Consider the following 17,994-nt stretch of genomic DNA (forward strand, 5'->3'; position numbering starts at 1 on the left):
ACCGCATGACCAAGAAAGACAAAGAACAGACGGAGGCGCTGCTAAGAATGGCGTGCAAGACGGCACTCCACCTGCCAAGAAACACATCAAATGAAAAGCTGCTACAAATGGGCCTAAACAACACATTCGAAGAACTAACGGAAGCCCAGCTAAGTGCTCAAATAGCTAGGCTCCAGCAGACAGCCACCGGCCGCAAGCTCCTAAAGAGATTAGGGCACAACGTAGAGGGGATCGTAGATAGAACAGCTAGCATTCCAGATGAGGTCCGCCAGACACTGGACATCAGCCCTCTGCCAAGAAACATGGATCCCAACCTCCATGCCACTAAAATGCAGGCCAGGGCAAACTATGTGAAGCGGAACCTAGCCACAATGGAAAACACAGTATACACAGACGCGGCCCTCTATCCATGGGACCACAGGACCAGAAAGTTCCGAGTCGCGGCAGCAGTGGTAGACCACATGGGGGAACCAGTTAGCAGAGCGACATTAAGAAACTGTACGGTAACGGAGGGGGAGGAAGCTGCCGTAGCTCTAGCGGCGGCCGAAGGTTACCGTAGGAACAAGTCTTTCATAATTCTAACAGACTCCAAAGCAGCATGCAGGAACTACATACAGGGCAAAATAAGCAAGGAAGCGCTGAGCATCCTCCTCGAAGCAAAGCTTCCAAATAAGACCTTAAGACACAGGATTTTCTGGATACCGGCACACACCGGGATAGAGGGTAACTCGAGGGTAGACAGCCTAGTTCGCGAGATCACGAGCCGAGCAGGGCAGTCACAAACCCTGGAGGACGCCATGACGGTGGAACCAACGTATGCAGAAATATTAAACTACACACAGAGGGCGGAGATTCAAATACCCACCACCCCACACATCATTAACACAGCACGAGGCGGTCTGCTGGCGGAGACTGCAAGCAGGGACTTTCCACAATTTATACATAATACATAAGATGTTCCGTACACAATACAGGGACACATGTCCGTGGTGCGGAGCAACCCCCACGCTATATCACATCACATGGGAATGCGAACGTAACAGAGCATTTCACAAGCTAAATGACCCGAATGCGGAACAATGGGAGGGCCTGCTGACCAGCAGCGAGCTCACGGCCCAAAGGGCACTGGTGCAGCACGCCTGCGAAGCAGCAAGACTCAGCGGTGCCCTGGAATAGGGGCGCCGACCTTGTGAAGAGACCGAAGATGTGAAGACATCGGCCCACCGCTAAAACCTGATTTTTGGAGCAATAAATGTTTTTCACTCACTCACTCGACCACACGGGGACCTTTAACGCGCACTGACATCGCACAGCTCGCGGGCTCCTTACGTTCCGCCTCCATCGATTCGGTCTGAATACTTCGTTGTTACTGCCTTTTTCATTGCGTTCGCTGGCCATAAATGGGGCATGAATCTTTCGCTTCGTCTGATCTCGCCTTCAAGAAAACGTATACTTAATAAATTTGTCTATTTTTTAAATTTAGATTGACGATTCTGCCGCTTTTAGGCTTAAGAGGACCGCAGATTTGTTGACAGACATGGTTCTCGTCCTAACAACAAGATGGCGCCACTAGGCAGAGCTGGGCGGAAAACATCGGTCACCAGGTGCAAGAAAGGGCATACGTAACGTACATGATCGTCATGCCATTTCGTCGCGTTTGCATTCGGGTAACTAAAACTGGGAATGTAAGGAATGGCGCAACCTCCCGCGAAATGCCTGCTTTTAGCGTACGTTAGCATGCATACGATCGTCAAGAGCGGCGACGTGGTGACCGGGAGGTGTGAACGAGGCTACATTTCGGCGGATTTCGCTCGCTATTGCCGCCGAATGCCCAAGTGTGGCCGAGCCGCACAGCTGCGGAACGCAAATTCTAAAGGTACGAACACACCAGCGGCAAAACGCGCGGCATGCCGCTGGCGGCGCCACCCCCGCCGCGAAAGGGACGGTGTTGTGGCGCACAGGAAAGCTCGAACCCGGGCTCCATTTGGTAGCGTGTTGAGTCGTCGGGCTGAGGAAAGTCTGAAGATTCGAAGTTGGAGATTACAAAAACAAGCTACCAAATGGAGCCCGGGTTCGAGCTTTCCTGTGCGCCACAACAACTGGTGGCAGCGGTGGGGTCATCTTGGAGTCAAATGTCCCGTCGAAATGGCCGCTACTGTTGAATCCACCTCCGTTTCATCGCGGGTCTCAAGATGGGTCGTAACAACGGCCACACTCGGCGGCAAGGAGTCGCCGCCGCGCAAAGCTCCCTTCATCACAAACCGGTCGATGTCCGCGATTCTGAAGGAGCGCGCGTAACATCAGTATATTCTAGGCACTATAACATCAGAGACTTTTAGCAGAGCGGGCCAGCGGAGCGGAGCGAACGAAGGGGGGCGCCACTGCGCATGCGCAGAACGCTGACGCGGCCAGCGGGTTTGCGGCGCTGCGCGCTCGCCCGCTCGCCTGGTGATTCCAGCGGAAAGCGCCCAGCGAGCGAGCGTCGTCAAAGACTAACATGGCGCCCCCCACTAGTGCGAATGTTGGCGGGTCGGCTTCACCGTGCACGGATGCGGCTCAAGCACGCCTCCAATCATCGAAAAAGCCGCAGAGATGTTTTAGCACACAAGATGATCTCTGCCTTCTGCGGGAAGTAGCAGCTACTAGGCCATTCGGGGACGAGCTGAAGTGGATGCATGTTCTCGCCAACGTTAACCGTGCGGTGGGCCGGGAGCTGACGCTTCGCGGCATAAAAGACCGTGTGGATCTTCTCATCGGCTACTAGAGGCGGCAAGACGCGAAAAACCTGAAAAAGTGAGTGTGTTTGTTTGTTCGCTCTGCACATATTGCGCTCTTGCGCGCATGTTTATGTGACGTGCATTTTTTTTTTGCCTATGCAGATCGGGGACGGAAGAACAATATACAGAGAAGGAGCAAATACTTCAAGATCTCTCTGACTACGCGCGGGCTGTTCAATATGAGCCAAGGATTACACCAAGGAGTGCAGACTGCGCAGTGCGCAGGAAAAGGCCAGGAATGGCTACGAGAGCACAGGAGCTACAAGAGGGTCACTTGGAGGAAGAAGCTGCTGGCGACTGCTCCGCGGCAGCGTCAGCTTCGCAAATTGGGATAACCGTTGAGAGAGATGGTAAGTTTTTGTCATGCCTGCGCCTAGGTTCACATTCTCGTGTTTCCATTTCGATTGGATAGCTGTAAAGCCGCATGCACGGCCAGTAAGCTTGTGTACTGGGCTTTCTACTAGTTGCACGTGTGTGCACAGATGAAACACTCGATTTTCGATGTTGTCTGTGTTCTAGCTTGTTTCATTTTTCTCTGAGCCTCTCGTAGTGGGGAGAGGGAGTTCGCATGACTGTGCACAGAGCTGTATACGAGACTGCTGCGTGTGCGCGCTTGCCAGACTGAATTAAGTGGCAGCGGAGATGAGAGTTGCATGCAAGTGTGCTGAGATTTTTTTTTTTGCCGCGCCTGGTCACAGGTGAATCTGTTTACGTGACTTGTACCTAGAGTTGACAAAATCCAGCACAAGAGACAGAAAAAAGCAGGCTAGAGAAGGATCTCAGACATCATGAGCTGATTTTGAAGTGGAACTGCTTGGCCCGTACAAAATGTGAAGGGCTGAAACGGGACAAAAATTCTTCGCCGGTTTAATATTCTTGTAACTGCCACCATTCCTGCCAGGCCAAACTTCACTTGAAGGAGTGCTTGTAAACTCTACTTACACAATTTCTCAGCCCCATTTTAGTGAGGGAGACCTAGCTGAACACTCCTTCTACGGCAGCGTTTGATGAGTGACAAGGGTGCGAGTTCAGACGTCAGTGGGAACGTCGGCTTGCCAGCAATGTGCTTTACATTAGTCACGCTTACCTAGAATTCATTTTGAACTTGTGTTGTATGCCAGATCGTTGAATTTCATTTATAGCAAGCAATACTAAGATTCTATTGCATAAATTGAATTTGTTGCTATAAAAGCACCGAATGAGTGAGACGAAACTCGCTGAGTAACTTGCGTTTTTTGGTTCAGAAAGGCGCAGGCTGTTCAGAGGATTTATGTCACATGCAAGGCAGCTAACTGCGCTTCAACAAAGAAAACAGCCTCTCCGCAGAAGCATCGAAGACTGGCATAAAGCAGACAAAGGATGTAAAGCAATCATTCAAAGCATTTATTACACCACAAGTTATATTGATTTTTGTATTTTTTTACATAGGCACAACAAGAGACTGAACCGAAAAACAGTAACACAGCCAAATGCAAAATATCTTTTTTACATGGGCGCAACAAAAGACTGAACCCAAAAACAGCCACATAGCCAAAAGCAAAATATGAACGCCAACTCGGACAAACAGCAGCGCAATTTGGCAACCAACCCCGCTTGTACAATTCTGCCTTCTACTGTTCTCATCCATCATAAACAGAATCTCCGGCTGCCCAGCTGCTTATGAGTATGCACGATCAGGAGCATGTATTGGAGCCGTCTCTAGCAACCAGCGATGTTGACCAGGACCATGCCGACCAAATGGATGGCGGCCAGCAGTGCCAGAACCACGTCGCATCAGGGCAACTTCAGCAACAGCGTCCTCCCTCAGCACCTCCTTCTGTGGACCAAGAGCAGCGCCACCCTGCAACTAGGCAACAAATTCTGCCGGCCGGGCCAAGAGGCAATCCTTTGGAAATGATTATTTACCACACGTACATAGCAGGATGATGTGCATGCATACATGCATACAAATCACGAATATGTACATTGAAAACCTCGTGCGAGTAGGAGACAGAACGCACAAATCAAAATACATTTCGCCATGGCACAGCAGTTCTTGACTGGAATGCTTCTTTATCACATGAATGCTTAACATAATTGGAAACATTCCCATCTCTTTTGCTGAATAAATGCACAGGGACAAAATTTGCTTATCAGGGTACAATAGCCACAAAAGCACTACACCTAAAAGCTAGGTGCCACATAAATACATGCTTGCAGAGCATACAGTACTCAATCCCTTGAGTATGAACTGCATGACAAGCTGGTTTTAGAGTAGTTATGCTTTATCACAGGATCTGTGCTTGTCCTACGGCATTATCATGCTACACAGCAACTGTACAGAGAACGCAACGCACATACTTCAATTGACGGCCAAAATAATGTTGCTTGTCTACCTTTGCAGGGATTCGAGGATTGCAAAGCCTGGGTCTCCAGTTACTCACAATGAGGGAGAGGAATGAATTGGAGGTACGGAATAGGGAGCTGGAAATTGAGAGGAGGAAAGTGGAAAATGAGGAGCGCCGCCTTGCTATAGAGGAACGAAAGGTGGAGCTCGAAGAGAAGAGATTCCAATTAGAAGCATCCTCCCGGGAAGCAGCTCAGCAGAAAATGCTTCAACATGTACAGGAAATGTTTGACCAACAAAACAAAAAATTGTTTGATCTTCTGAGTGCACACCATATATAATATTGATAACCAAATAATTGTGTATCATTTCAATTAAGACACATCTGTAGTGTTGTGAATAAAAAAAGTGTTCAGTTTAGCAGCTGTGTGGTGTAATAAGCACTACCGAGGGGCAAAGTAAACCTCTAAAGGTGGTAGATCAAGGTCAAAATACTGCGACACCTGGGCGCTGTAGAGACAGGTATGGCAATTTGCAAGAAGCCCACTGGCTTTGTGTATACGTGGCAGGTTCTGTAGGTAAAGCTTCTGATTTTTTTTGAAGTCCACGAAGGCAAAAAGTCTCGTAATTTTCCCAAAGCCCCATTCCAGAGCCTGCCTCACACTACTCATAGATTTGTTGAATGCTTGCTGCTCAGGGGTCAAGGACACACCGCCATTGGGCTTCAGCAGAAGGGGCCTCAAGGGGTAGGCAGGGTCCCCGTAGATGACATAGTTATGCCCCTGAACAAGCTTTTCCAAATTTGCATATGCTTTGCTGTTTCCAAAGTTACCTGAAAGAGACAAAACAAACTGTATAATAAGATGACATTCAATCTTGCCTGTTTCCAAGCACCTAGCGTAGGATGAGATAAAGCTGTCCTGATATAAATGAATCAGTTCTTAAATAGATGGAAAGAGTATCTTAATTTACGAAGCCAAGAGGTGATTACAAATGAAGAGCAGTCGAATGGTGTAGGTGTGTCTTCTGGTGTAGAGCAAGGGTCCGTTCTGGGCTTACTATTGTTTTTAATTCGTGTGAATGATATTTGTGACTGTATATCCAGCAAAGCGGAAAGTTGGGCAAGTTGGATAACGTTCATGATGTAAAAAATAGCGCACAGGGAACACACGGGACGGAAAGTAAACGACGCAGACAAGCGCTAACTCGCAACTGAGGTTTATTGCTGACGCGCGCAATATAAGGTAGTCACTTTAAAAACATAAAACAAAAACAACCACAAACAGTCCCTCCTGGAAAGACCAAGTCAGAGGAAAAAATTGAAATTGAAGCATCAGGCGCCACTCATCGCTGTGGAAGATCAGTTAAAAAACCATTATCAAAAAAGGAATTCAATGCAACGCTGAGGCTAAAAAATCGATTTCACAGTCTGCCAAGTTAACAGAGGGCTCACTGATACACGGATTCCGACATTTCCTAATATGGTATGCCTCCATTATCTCGCGTACACGCTGATCTCGATGTCTGAAAAGTATGACAGTACTAGAAAAAATCGGTTTACAAGTTTTCCCCTTCTGCTCTTCTTTTTTGCTACATTCCCGGCAATGCTCAGGAAGATTGCCATAATGATCTTTTAGGGAGTTACGGTGTTCACCAAGCCTAACGTTGAGGCATCGCCCCGTTTGTCCTACATAGACAGTTCCTGCGGAGCTGTCTATGTAGGACAAACGGGGCGATGCCTCAACGTTAGGCTTGGTGAACACCGTAACTCCCTAAAAGATCATTATGGCAATCTTCCTGAGCATTGCCGGGAATGTAGCAAAAAAGAAGAGCAGAAGGGGAAAACTTGTAAACCGATTTTTTCTAGTACTGTCATACTTTTCAGACATCGAGATCAGCGTGTACGCGAGATAATGGAGGCATACCATATTAGGAAATGTCGGAATCCGTGTATCAGTGAGCCCTCTGTTAACTTGGCAGACTGTGAAATCGATTTTTTAGCCTCAGCGTTGCATTGAATTCCTTTTTTGATAATGGTTTTTTAACTGATCTTCCACAGCGATGAGTGGCGCCTGATGCTTCAATTTCAATTTTTTCCTCTGACTTGGTCTTTCCAGGAGGGACTGTTTGTGGTTGTTTTTGTTTTATGTTTTTAAAGTGACTACCTTATATTGCGCGCGTCAGCAATAAACCTCAGTTGCGAGTTAGCGCTTGTCTGCGTCGTTTACTTTCCGTCCCGTGTGTTCCCTGTGCGCTATTTTTTACATCATGACTGTATATCCTCTTGTGCACAATCATTCGCGGACGATTGCATGATGTACGCACAAATTACTAATTCAAATGACCATCTAATTACAGGAAGGCTTAAATAAGGTTGCCATATAGTGCGATACATGGGACATGCAAATTAACTTAAACAAAGCAGTACACATATGCTTGACTAGAAAAAAGGCCATAAATATGCCTGTAATATTAATGGAGCAAATTTACAGTCACTGGCTGAGCACCAATATCTAGGCGTTTACATAACAGCCAATCTCACATGGAATCGACATATTGATTTTACTGCAGCTAAAGCCTGCAGAGTTATAGAGTCCAGCAGAGTTTTGGGGTTCATCTGCAGAAGCACGAAACAGCTGCCCGCTGAAATAAAAGCACTTATATACGAGAAGTCTGCCCGGTGTCTACTTGAATATGGGGGCACAGTGTGGCATCCCTGTACAGTGAGTAATATTCGAAAATTACAAAGACTACAGAACATGGCACTCTGCTTTGTTTTTAACAACTACTCAAACAACTGCAGTGCAGCAACTGCAAAAGACAGTCTTGGCTGGGACACGCTTGAAAATAAAGAAAAATCCGTCGTCTGAAATTCTTTCATAATATCTTCCATTCCAAAACAGGTGAAGAACCCAGTCAGCACACGCCGAGTCCCAATTGAATTTCGTAGCGTGAAGATCACAAGAACAAGTTGAAAGATATTTACTGTAGAACACACCTCTTTAAAATGTCATTTTTTCCCCCGAGGTATCAGGGAATGGAATCGATAGTGCTCTTGCAACTGTCATACCATTGTAGCATATATCTGACTTCCGATGTAATTCCTGCATTTACGCTCTTAATGCCGTACAGGCACTGTGGATTCACTGGTAAATAAAAAAATAAATAAGCAACAACGCTTTGTTCAGGCGGCTGAGCTTGCTAGTTACTCACCAGCGTCATGTTTGCTTCCGGGATACGATCCATCTAACTGACAGGTTATCGCACTCGGGCACATTATGGACTGATATTTCAGAGCGTACACGCGTTTGTGGCCACTAAAATAAACTTTTTGGTTTCTAGATGGTCGGCATATCGGCCGCGCCGGGCCATCTATGAACGACCAGCAGTTTTTAAGAGGGGCTCCTTTCTTGTGAATGGCCTGAAAAGAGAATAAAAATGTGGGAAATCTTGACTCACAAAATTCTTGTCCTATTCACGGCTTACCTGAGAGAACGTTTCCAGCGAGTTCAGGTTGAGCCAAGCATGGTTGTTGATGTCATCTAATAGGTGAAAGAACCGCTCTTCGATGTGTCCGAGAACTGCCTTCGTCACAGACGACAAGGCAGAGCTGTGCCGCCCGAAAAGATCTTCCAGATCACAAAGCCGATTTGGATATGCGAGCCGTCGCAGGGTTATGCAGAGGGCTTCGTCCCCGGGAACTGTCACCCTCTGTGGAGTCACCACCGTTTCGAGTAGCAGTAAGGCCCTCTGCAGCCTATGTACATCATCTTTCTCAAATCGAAAGTGTGTCCTGAACACACCACTGTCGATGGCGTCAATGTTCAGAAGCCCGCGCACAGAGAGTGGGTCACGTTGAGTTTCACCGAAAACCTCCAGGCATAGCAAATCTTCTATTTCTTCCCACTTTAGTTGTGACAGGAGTAGCGGGTCTTCGAGTATGCTCTTCGGCATCTCTATAACTTGCAACACTGCTGCGGTAAAGGAAATTTGCGGTCGCGGCACGCGAACTCACGCTACAGTTTCCACACAGCGCTCCATAAACACTGCTTGCGGCATGGGGCTTCGGCTTGACTTCACCGCGACAGCCTCAAACGTTTTTTTTTTTCTAACACGAAATCCTTACTATTAAAATAAGAAGACCACTAATGTTAACATATACTAGAAACACAAATAATGTTCTTATTTTTCAGTTTTAGTTAAATAAAAGCAAGCGTGATGCATAATCGCTTCAGCGTAGCTCTGCTTTTTACCAATAGATGGAGCAGCACAGCGCCCCGCTCTACTACGCTCATTCCGGCGTTCTAGACGCTGCGCTAAAAGTCTTATTTGCGGCGCGTTCCGCTGGCGCTCCACTGAAGGCCTCACAGCGGAGCGGAACGTAAATCCGCTCAGCTAAAACTCTCTAATAACATGAAGTGAAGTAGTTGCCTCACTGTGGGTGGATACCTCAGCTCCGGTTTTACCTAAATAATGAAGAGGGAGTTAAACACAGTGATGAACAGGTGCTTTAATTGTAGGCTGTAGACTAATTCAACCACCTGATCCAGGAAGCGGAAGTTATGAAAACATCACGGCACGTTTCTATTTGGACATTGTTGCAGTACGCTGCGCAACATGTAATAAAGAACGTGTGTAGAGAATTATGCACGAAACACAGTATAAGCACGTGACATTACAAACGCTTTGGCACTACACACTTTACCCTTTCTGAAATATTTTAGCTTGCTCATGCATCTACGTTGTTATTTTTAAAACTATTGGACGTCAGAACAAAACTTTATATTATTGTTGTCTACGTGAGTTGAGAGCTTTTGCTACGTGGCATACGATGAAGCTGTCTTAAAGCTGCTCAAAAGAAACCTGTCATCAGTGCATGGAGTTCAGCTCTAAGGCACAAGCGAGGCGTTCTTAAGAGCCGGCTTTCTACCAAATGTGATATCCACTGTTTTGGAGGGAGTACTCAAAAACAAAAAAAAAACGAAAATAAACAGTTCCTGCAGACTAAAATGCCAGCGTCTATGAAGGAACCTGCACCGTCACAAGCTTTCGCATGATGTAAGAAAGTTGGCGGGGGGCACAACGCACAAATGCTGTCTTCTGCACTGCGCAAGCTATCAGCATTCTCCTGCATTGTGTTCAAAAAAGAGAGCGCCAAATACAGCTAATGACGTACATGCAATCAAAGAAACGCGCATCTGGCGTAGTGGAAGAAGTTATTGTCATGCTGCAGTTCTTAAAATGGTTAATCTAAAGTGGTCTTTCATTGAGACAACAAAGTAGGAGACGTTCATCTTGAAAACAAAAATGCTAAAGAACACAGAAAACGAAAAGAGAGACAAAAGGATGCGCGCGGACTGACAGCTGAATTATTTTCGATGAAATATGATAATAGAACAGTTCAATAATCTCTCTTCCGATGAGTATCCCAAGTTAGAACACATTTGCAGTGCCTGTGAAAAAAAAAGATGCGCTCTCCGCTTCTAGACATGACTACAATTTGATGCAGGCATAAGGACCGTAGCACAAGATAGTTAAGAACGAGCAGAAGACCGGACGTGCGGTAACTAGTTGCTAGTTACCGCTCGTCCTGTCTTCTTCTCGTTCTTTAGTCTCGTCCAAGTTCGCGGGTATTCCTCCTCTTCAACACAACAGACTTGTTCGAGGCGCATAATATTGCCACATGCCTGTGCATTCTCGTGGCGCCGTCTCCCTGCCGAACCGCCTTAACCGCTATTCTGTTGCGGTTGTTGTTGTTGTCCTCTAGATAATGGCGCGTACCCACTGCGGGGGATTGGCAAAGACACAGGCGGCAACTGATAGGTGTACAAAATGTTAAACAAAAAAATAATGATTGGGAAAAATAAAATAATAATGATAATAATAGCAATTAGTAAATAAATGAAAGAAACTCAGATGTGTAATCGAAATAAGCTAAACAAATACTGTGAGATGGGTGGCTGAAATAGAGAACGGGGCTAAATATTCCATGTTTCGGAAAGCCTTCGTTCCAGAGAAATATTGATCATGAGAAAGAGCAGAGCTTAAGACGGCAGCCGTTTAGTGTCTGTAAGGAAGTTTTGCATGGCAGAGAGCACATTCCAGTTGCTGTGCCCAAGGGAGGAAGCCCCAAGGGACAGAGCAACCCCAGCTGACAGACTTAGACCTAGCTGTTGTAACGGATGCGCCAGCAGGCGGCTCCGTAAAGAGGAGAAACGGCGGTTGGTCAACAAGAAATGATCTATCGTTTCGGGTTCTCCGCAGTACGGGCACATTCTGGCGAGCCTTAGCCATGGTGGCGGGCAGTGCCTCCTCTTCACTGTTGTTGCTTCGTGTTCCGCTCGGGAATTCGCTGCTGCCTGGCGCTTCCCGGTAAAATGTGTCCTGGCTGTCGGGACAGTCTAGCCGTGATATATTTGGTGGAGCCGGCTGGGTAACGTCCCGTGTGCACTGACCCCGAAGACGCCTTTGAAGCCAGTTTTCAGTGGGTGGACACAACCCCCGTCCACAAAGCGAGCCGCCACCTGCGAGGCCTAAATCCAGAGTTCAGCGGCCTGTCAAAACCGTCGAGGGAGATTATATAAGCCACTGGTAACCAGACCACTCAACGTTTTGGAGCTGACGCTGCGTTCGTACTCTATGCGCCCGGCCACCGCCGACGTTGCACGGCACAGGTTCCAGGACATTGAAGATTGGTTGGCCAGTTTCGATCGTGTGGCAGCCTTCTACCAGTGAGACGGTTGGTTGGTTGGTTGGCCTCAAGTAAAATGGCACATACCCACTACGGGGGAGTGGCCAAGGCACAGGTGGTGAACTGTTGAAAATATTAGCAGTTTTAGACAATAAGGAGTCGTAATAGGGTATAGGCTGACAGATTGGACGACGCAACGACAGGGGTCCTGTTAGCTGGCAGATCGAAGATGGGAAGATGGCTTTATGTGCAAATTCGAATGCAACACATGGAGTGGTTCAATTTTGTATTGACTGAAAGAGAAAAATAAAAAAAAGAATTTTAAATGAACTCTTTTACAATCAGAAAAATGAAAACAAATACAAAAATAAATAAATAAAATTAATATTAGCATGGGAGTAGCTCTGTTTCTAGAAGAAGCTTTTGAACAGCACAGCGCGCACTCCTATTGTTTCGCCCAAGCGAAGTAGCACCAAAGGAAAGAACAACCGCAGTGGACACAGGCAGACCCAGCTGGTGAAATGGAATTTCTAATAGGCGCCTTCCTAAAGAAGAGAATCGGCGGCAGAACAGCAGGTAGTGATCCACTGTCTCAGGCTCGGCACAAAATGGGCACAGTGGAGAAACCGCCAGACCCGATTTGTGAAGGTAAAAATTCAGCAGCGGAACATCGGCATCGCAAACGTGTGAAAGAGGCCTCCAGCCTGCGCGAGCGCCAGTCTGCTACTCCAAGCGTGCAGAAGGTGCTGATAATGGGAGATGGAGTAAGCGCCGAAGCTGAAAATTCCTGAAATAATGTGTATCTGCGAAACCTCACCCCAGTTGTATATACGCAGGTTGGCAGTACAGCAATTATTAGGCCACAGAGAGAGGCCCTTGCTAAGGAATCAGCAACCTCATTTACCTGAGTGCCCACGTGATCCGGTACCCAAAGCAACCGCACCGAATTTAGATGGAGCGGGATCAGCTGCTTAAAGAGGCGTGGGATGGTGAGCGCAAGTTGAGGAACGTCTAATTTGCAATGAATGACTCGGCAAAGATTTACTTCAATCTTTTGCCACCTGGGAGGTTTATCGTCGCGAGTTGCTGGCGACATTCGGCACCAGTGAAAGAAAAGAGAAGGCGAAAGTCGCTCTGCACTCGAGGTCGCAGCAGCCAAATGAGAGCGTCACCATGCTCGTTGAGGACATGATGCGCCACTTCAATCAAGCCGACCCTGCGCAGTACGGCCGGCAGGCTAGTATGGCAGCCGCCGAAATCTGCACGCCTACGACGCTGCCCGCTGAGGATCTTCGAGATCTCGTCACGAGCATCGCTCGCGAAGAACTCGCGAAACTCCGCTTCGAAGCACCACAGGCCAGCGTCAATGCACTGTCGGACGTGGTGCGGAATGAAATCCGGTGAGTGGTGCAGCCAGCACCAGTTGTTCCGGAGCCGCAGCCCTACATCATGACCTAAAGTGGGGCACTTCGACGGCATGCGGCAGTGGCACAAGATTTTTCACCTGTGTCGGCTCTGCAGTACCCATGTCCAGCTGTGCCGCTCGCGTGCTTATGGAATTGAACAAAAATTACGACGAACTTTAGCGGCTAAAGTGGTGAAAGGCGAAAGCCTGAGTGCTGCATTCTGCTACGCGATTGTTCACTGCACAATTTGTTGGTGCATTAATTAACTGCCAATTAATGACGCTTAATCTTCGCCTTGAGGAGTGGAACGCGACAGCGTGTTGTAGCGCTGCCACGGAGTCCAAGGAACGCCACCACCCGTTCGGCGCGATGCGTTGCCCTTTGAACGCAGCGCTTTTTGAGGAAAGGAAATGGGGCTGTAATTCTCTGTCATTTCGGTGGACACCTGAGCCGCACCGTACAGGAAGGGATGAAGTGTGAGTGAAAGAAGAAAGAGGGGCCGTAATGAAGAAAATGAAAATTGTATTTGAGGAAAGGAAATTACGCATTACTGTCTCACATATCTCAGTAGACACTAGTCGAAAATTGTATTTGCGGCAAGGAAGTTGTGCAGTAACTGTCTCACATATTTCGGTGTACACCCGTCAAAATTCGCGCGCGGTTACGTCACGACAACTTGGACCAATCGGAAACGCGGACAAATACGCCTTGCTCGTCGGTAAATTGCTTTTTGAGGAAAGGAAATGTATCTGTCTCTCATATCTCGGTGGACACCTAAACCTCGCCGTAACTGGAAGGGAAGAAGATGGGAGTGAACGAAGACACCGTATTGACTGGTCGCACCTTTGTTCATTGCAAACTATCGAGCTGGCATGGCGGAGTGGTAGCGTGCTCGACTCGCACTCCAGAGACCGGGGTTCGAATCCCAAGCTCGGCCAATTTCTTACTCGGTTTTATTTGTTTATCTGCTCTGACTAGAAAGGTTAATAGACTAATTGGTTAAGTAAGCAATTAACTAAACTCAGTCAAACTTGGAACATCACGATACGATCCCTTTATTTGGTTGCATGGTTAGTAGCCAAAGTACAATTAACGCCGTTTGAAATTCGCGCACTGGGACGTCACGACCGTTTCGACCAACTGAAAAGCGTGACATTTCTGTCGACAGCTCCTGCTTACAACGATTAGGCATTAAAGGCTTCCGCCTTAATAAGTGAGCCGAGCTTTTGATAAAAAATTTCGGTTGTGAACCCCAACGTTAAGCGGCCAACACAACGATTGCTTATTTTGAAGAACTCGGGGAATGCGCCAGAGAGTACGCGTTCATGGGGACTACGAAATCAGTAGAATCAACGAATGCTCCGGTTAAACTCGACGTGAACCCGAATCTCCTGCCTAGTCAAAAACGCAACCTGGACAGTGTCATTGACTCTTTCCGGGACTGTTTTACGTCAACCTCCCGAGTTAGACAAACGCCGATGAAAAAAACATCCAATTATAGTTGGCGAAATCCTAAGACCATTACGCCAGTCGGCGTATCGGGTATCTTCAAAGGAACGGGATGCAATTCGAAGGCAAGTTAGAGAAATTCTCCAAGACGACGTGATACAGCCATCGAAGTTTCCGTGGGCGTCGCCTGTGGTCCTAGTTGAAAAGAAAGATGGGACCCTACGGTTTTGTATTGATTACCGACGTCTGAACAAAGTAACTAAGAAAGAGGTTTATCCTCTGCCGCGCACTGACGACTCTCCCTAGACCGGCTGCGCCACGCCAAATACCTTTCATCTCTCGATTTACGCAGTGGTTATTGGCAAATACAGGTGGATAAACGTGACCGGGAGAAGACCGCATTTATTACCCTGGACGATTTGTACGAATTCCGGGTGCTCCCCATCGGTCTATGCTCAGCTCCGGCAACTTTCCAACGAATGATGGACACTGTGCTTTCTGACCTGAAATGGCAGTCCTGGCTCGTGTACCTGGATGATGTCATCTTGTCCGACACTTTCGAAGAACACCTCAGCTGCTTACGCGCTGTTTTCGAAGCTATCCGTTCAGCCGGTCTCTCCCTTAAGCCCGAAAAATGTCCCTTCGCTTTCCAGGAGCTGAAGTTTTTGGGCCACACTGTGAGAGCCAAGGGCGTTAACCCAGACACCGACAAGACTGCCGCCGTTGCTGCTTTTCCCATTCCTGCTGGCAAGCGAAATGTAAGCAGTTTTCTGGGTCTCTGCGCCTATTAACAGTCTTTTGAGAAGAACTTCTCTCGAATAGCTGAGCCCCTTACCCGCCTCACCAAAGATAACGAACCGTTCTTCTGGGGTCGGGAGCAACAACATGCCTTCGAAAAGCTGCGCACGCGTCTTCAAAGTACACCCATACTTGGGCACTTCGATGAGTCAGCTAACATAGAACTGCACACAGACGCGAGTAACGTTGGCCTTGGCGCGGACCTCGATCACGATTCCCTTTTACTTTGGGTCATCTCAGCGTCCGTCCTGGCTCAACGCCAACGAGACGACATTGAATTACGGTCTCTGATTGACTGTTTCGAAGGAAGTGCTCAGACTCCGCCCCGCATCCTTTCAAGCGGCCTGTCATCATTCTGTTTACGGGACGGCATTCTGTACAAAAAGAACTATGGGCCGACGGAGGTTGTCTGTCTGTTCGTTATACATAATGCCTTTCGCGATGAAGCCTTGAAGGCGTGCCACGATCACCCTTCTTCTGGTCACCTTGGTTTCTCCCGAACGTTGGCCCGCACACGAAACAAGTATTACTGGCCCAAGGTCGCGCTGGTTGTGAAACGCTACGTCCGAACTTGCCGCGAGTGTTAACTTCGCAAGACGTCGTCGACTACACCGGACGGACTATTGCAGCCTATTGATCTACCACAAGTTCCTTTCTACCAAGTCGGAATGGATTTACTCGGCCACTTTCCGGTGTCTTCGCTGGGTAACCAGTACATTATGGTCGCCAACGACTACCTAAATCAATACTTTGGACGAAAGCGCTTCCCCATAGGAGAGCTGCGGAAATTGCCACCTTCTTCATGCACAACATCGTGCTTCGTCATGGCGCACCGGCGGTCGTTATAACTTACAGAGGAACGGCCTTTACTTCGGCGCTGACACAGGAAGTTATGCGACTAAGCGGCACCAGTCACTGAAGAAGAACACCTTATCTCCTGCAAACTAATAGACTCACTGAGCGCCTAAATAAGACGGTTGCCGACATGATTTCCATGTATGTCGACGACGACCACCGCAACTGGGATACAGTACTCCGTTACGTTACATTCCCATATAACACTGCGCTGCAAAAGATGACTCACTTCACACCGTTTCGATTAGTCCACGGTCGACAAGCCATGACTATGCTCGACGTAATGCTGCTTCCTGGTAGTGTAAACTCCACTGTCGTGGGGGCCGATCGCTTTGTTCACGAAGCCGAGGCCACCCGCCAACTTGCTCGGCAGCATATCCGCCACCAACAAGAAAAAGACGCTCACCGTTGCAACCATCGCCACAGGGATGTCAATTACCAACCCAGAGCAAATGTTTGGGTGTCGAGCCCAATCTGTCAACAAGGGCGCTCTGAAAAGATGTTTCGGCGGTACTTTGGCCCCTATAATGTGATATCCGAACTCGGCGAGGTAAACTATGAAGTTCTCCCTCAAGGAAATGTTGATTTCTCTAGACGACCAACGTCCGAAGTTGTGCATGTCGCACGAATGAAGCCTTACCACGCCCGCTAGCAGCTCACTCGTCTCTACCTTCTCTCACTCCAATAAGGTATTCAGCGTGCGCACCCGTCGACATGGTGGTCAGCCAGAACCGCCTCACAGTATTCGGCAACGTCAACGCTCATCCCACACTCTCCGTGCTCTTCAACCACAACACGCTGGAGCTTGAACATTTCGTCGCACAGAGTACCCACACCTCAGTGTCGGGAACGCTCACCCACCGCCTGCTGCTCGAAGTGGAAGTCGCTAATCTCCAGACGGCTGAGACCGTAAAGGTCATGGCAAAATGCATCCTGACCACCCATATGTTCCAGCTATCCGCAGATACGATGATTGTGTTTCAGTGACTCTCCCTCCTCGCGTACGTGATCAAGACGGTGGAGACAGTGGATTCCGCGCCCTTCGCCGATAACTGCCATATGCACCAGGACTACTGCGCCTCTGCACGGACACTCCATGAACAACAGGTGTTCGTGCCCCAAAATCCCGTGCCCGGGGAAGCGGCTGTCGGTCCATAAGACCTCCCACGATGAGGGCGGCGCTTTCCAGAGGGGGGAACAATGCCACACTCCTGGGCATTCTCGTGGCGCCGCCTCCCAGCCGAACTGCCTTAACTGCTATTCTGGCTAGCCTTAGCCAGGGTGGCGGGCAGTGCTTCTTCTTCATCGTCGTTTCTTCGTGTTCCGCTCGAGTTCGCTGCTGCATGGAACTTCACAGTAAAACGTGTCCTGCCTGTCCTGACAGTCTAGCCGTGACAATATAAAGAAAAAAATTACCCGCCGTGGTGGCTGAGTCGTTAAGATGCTCGTCTACCGAGCCGGAGTACCGCGGTTGGGCTCGAACCCAACCGCGGCGGCCACGTTCCAATGGAGGCGGAACTCAAAGGCACCCGCGTGCTTTGCGATGCCAGTGAAGATGCCCAGGTGGTCTAAATTATTCCGGAGACCGCCACTACGGCACCTCTTCCTTCCTTTCTTGTTTCACTCCCTCCTTCCTCTCTTCACTTACGGCGCAGTTCATATGTCCAACGAGGTATGTTAGATAGATACTGC

The 17,994-nt window shown here is 48.3% G+C and overlaps 1 protein-coding gene and 1 pseudogene across 1 annotated transcript; one reads left to right on the forward strand and one right to left on the reverse strand.

The window, feature by feature from the left end:
* Positions 1–2,387: 2,387 nt before the first annotated feature.
* LOC149326900 (uncharacterized) lies at positions 2,388–5,205 on the forward strand (annotated as a pseudogene).
* Positions 5,206–5,546: 341 nt separating this feature from the next.
* Positions 5,547–9,115, reverse strand: LOC149326901 (uncharacterized). The gene is made up of 3 exons (XM_089563209.1): positions 8,590–9,115; positions 8,317–8,524; positions 5,547–5,935 (listed from the first exon to the last, which is right to left on the reverse strand). The coding sequence occupies exons 1-3, from the start codon at positions 9,055–9,057 to the stop codon at positions 5,547–5,549; spliced, it is 1,065 nt and encodes a 354-aa protein (XP_089419335.1). The 5' UTR covers positions 9,058–9,115.
* Between the last annotated feature and the right edge of the window lie 8,879 nt (positions 9,116–17,994).

Source organism: Amblyomma mixtum, chromosome 10 (assembly GCF_055824585.1).
Source record: "Amblyomma mixtum isolate Tamu chromosome 10, ASM5582458v1, whole genome shotgun sequence".
Classification (NCBI taxonomy): Eukaryota; Metazoa; Arthropoda; class Arachnida; order Ixodida; family Ixodidae; genus Amblyomma; species Amblyomma mixtum.

Bases quoted from the DNA above. Each gene is read 5' to 3' on its own strand.
- LOC149326901 (XM_089563209.1), bottom strand. From the start codon at position 9,057: ATGCCGAAGAGCATACTCGAAGACCCGCTACTCCTGTCACAACTAAAG. The intron at 8,525-8,589 runs GTAAGCCGTGAA...TTCTCTTTTCAG, and splicing joins CGCTGGAAACGTTCTCTCAG to GCCATTCACAAGAAAGGAGC. The intron at 5,936-8,316 runs GTGAGTAACTAG...TGTCTCTTTCAG, and splicing joins CGGAAGCAAACATGACGCTG to GTAACTTTGGAAACAGCAAA.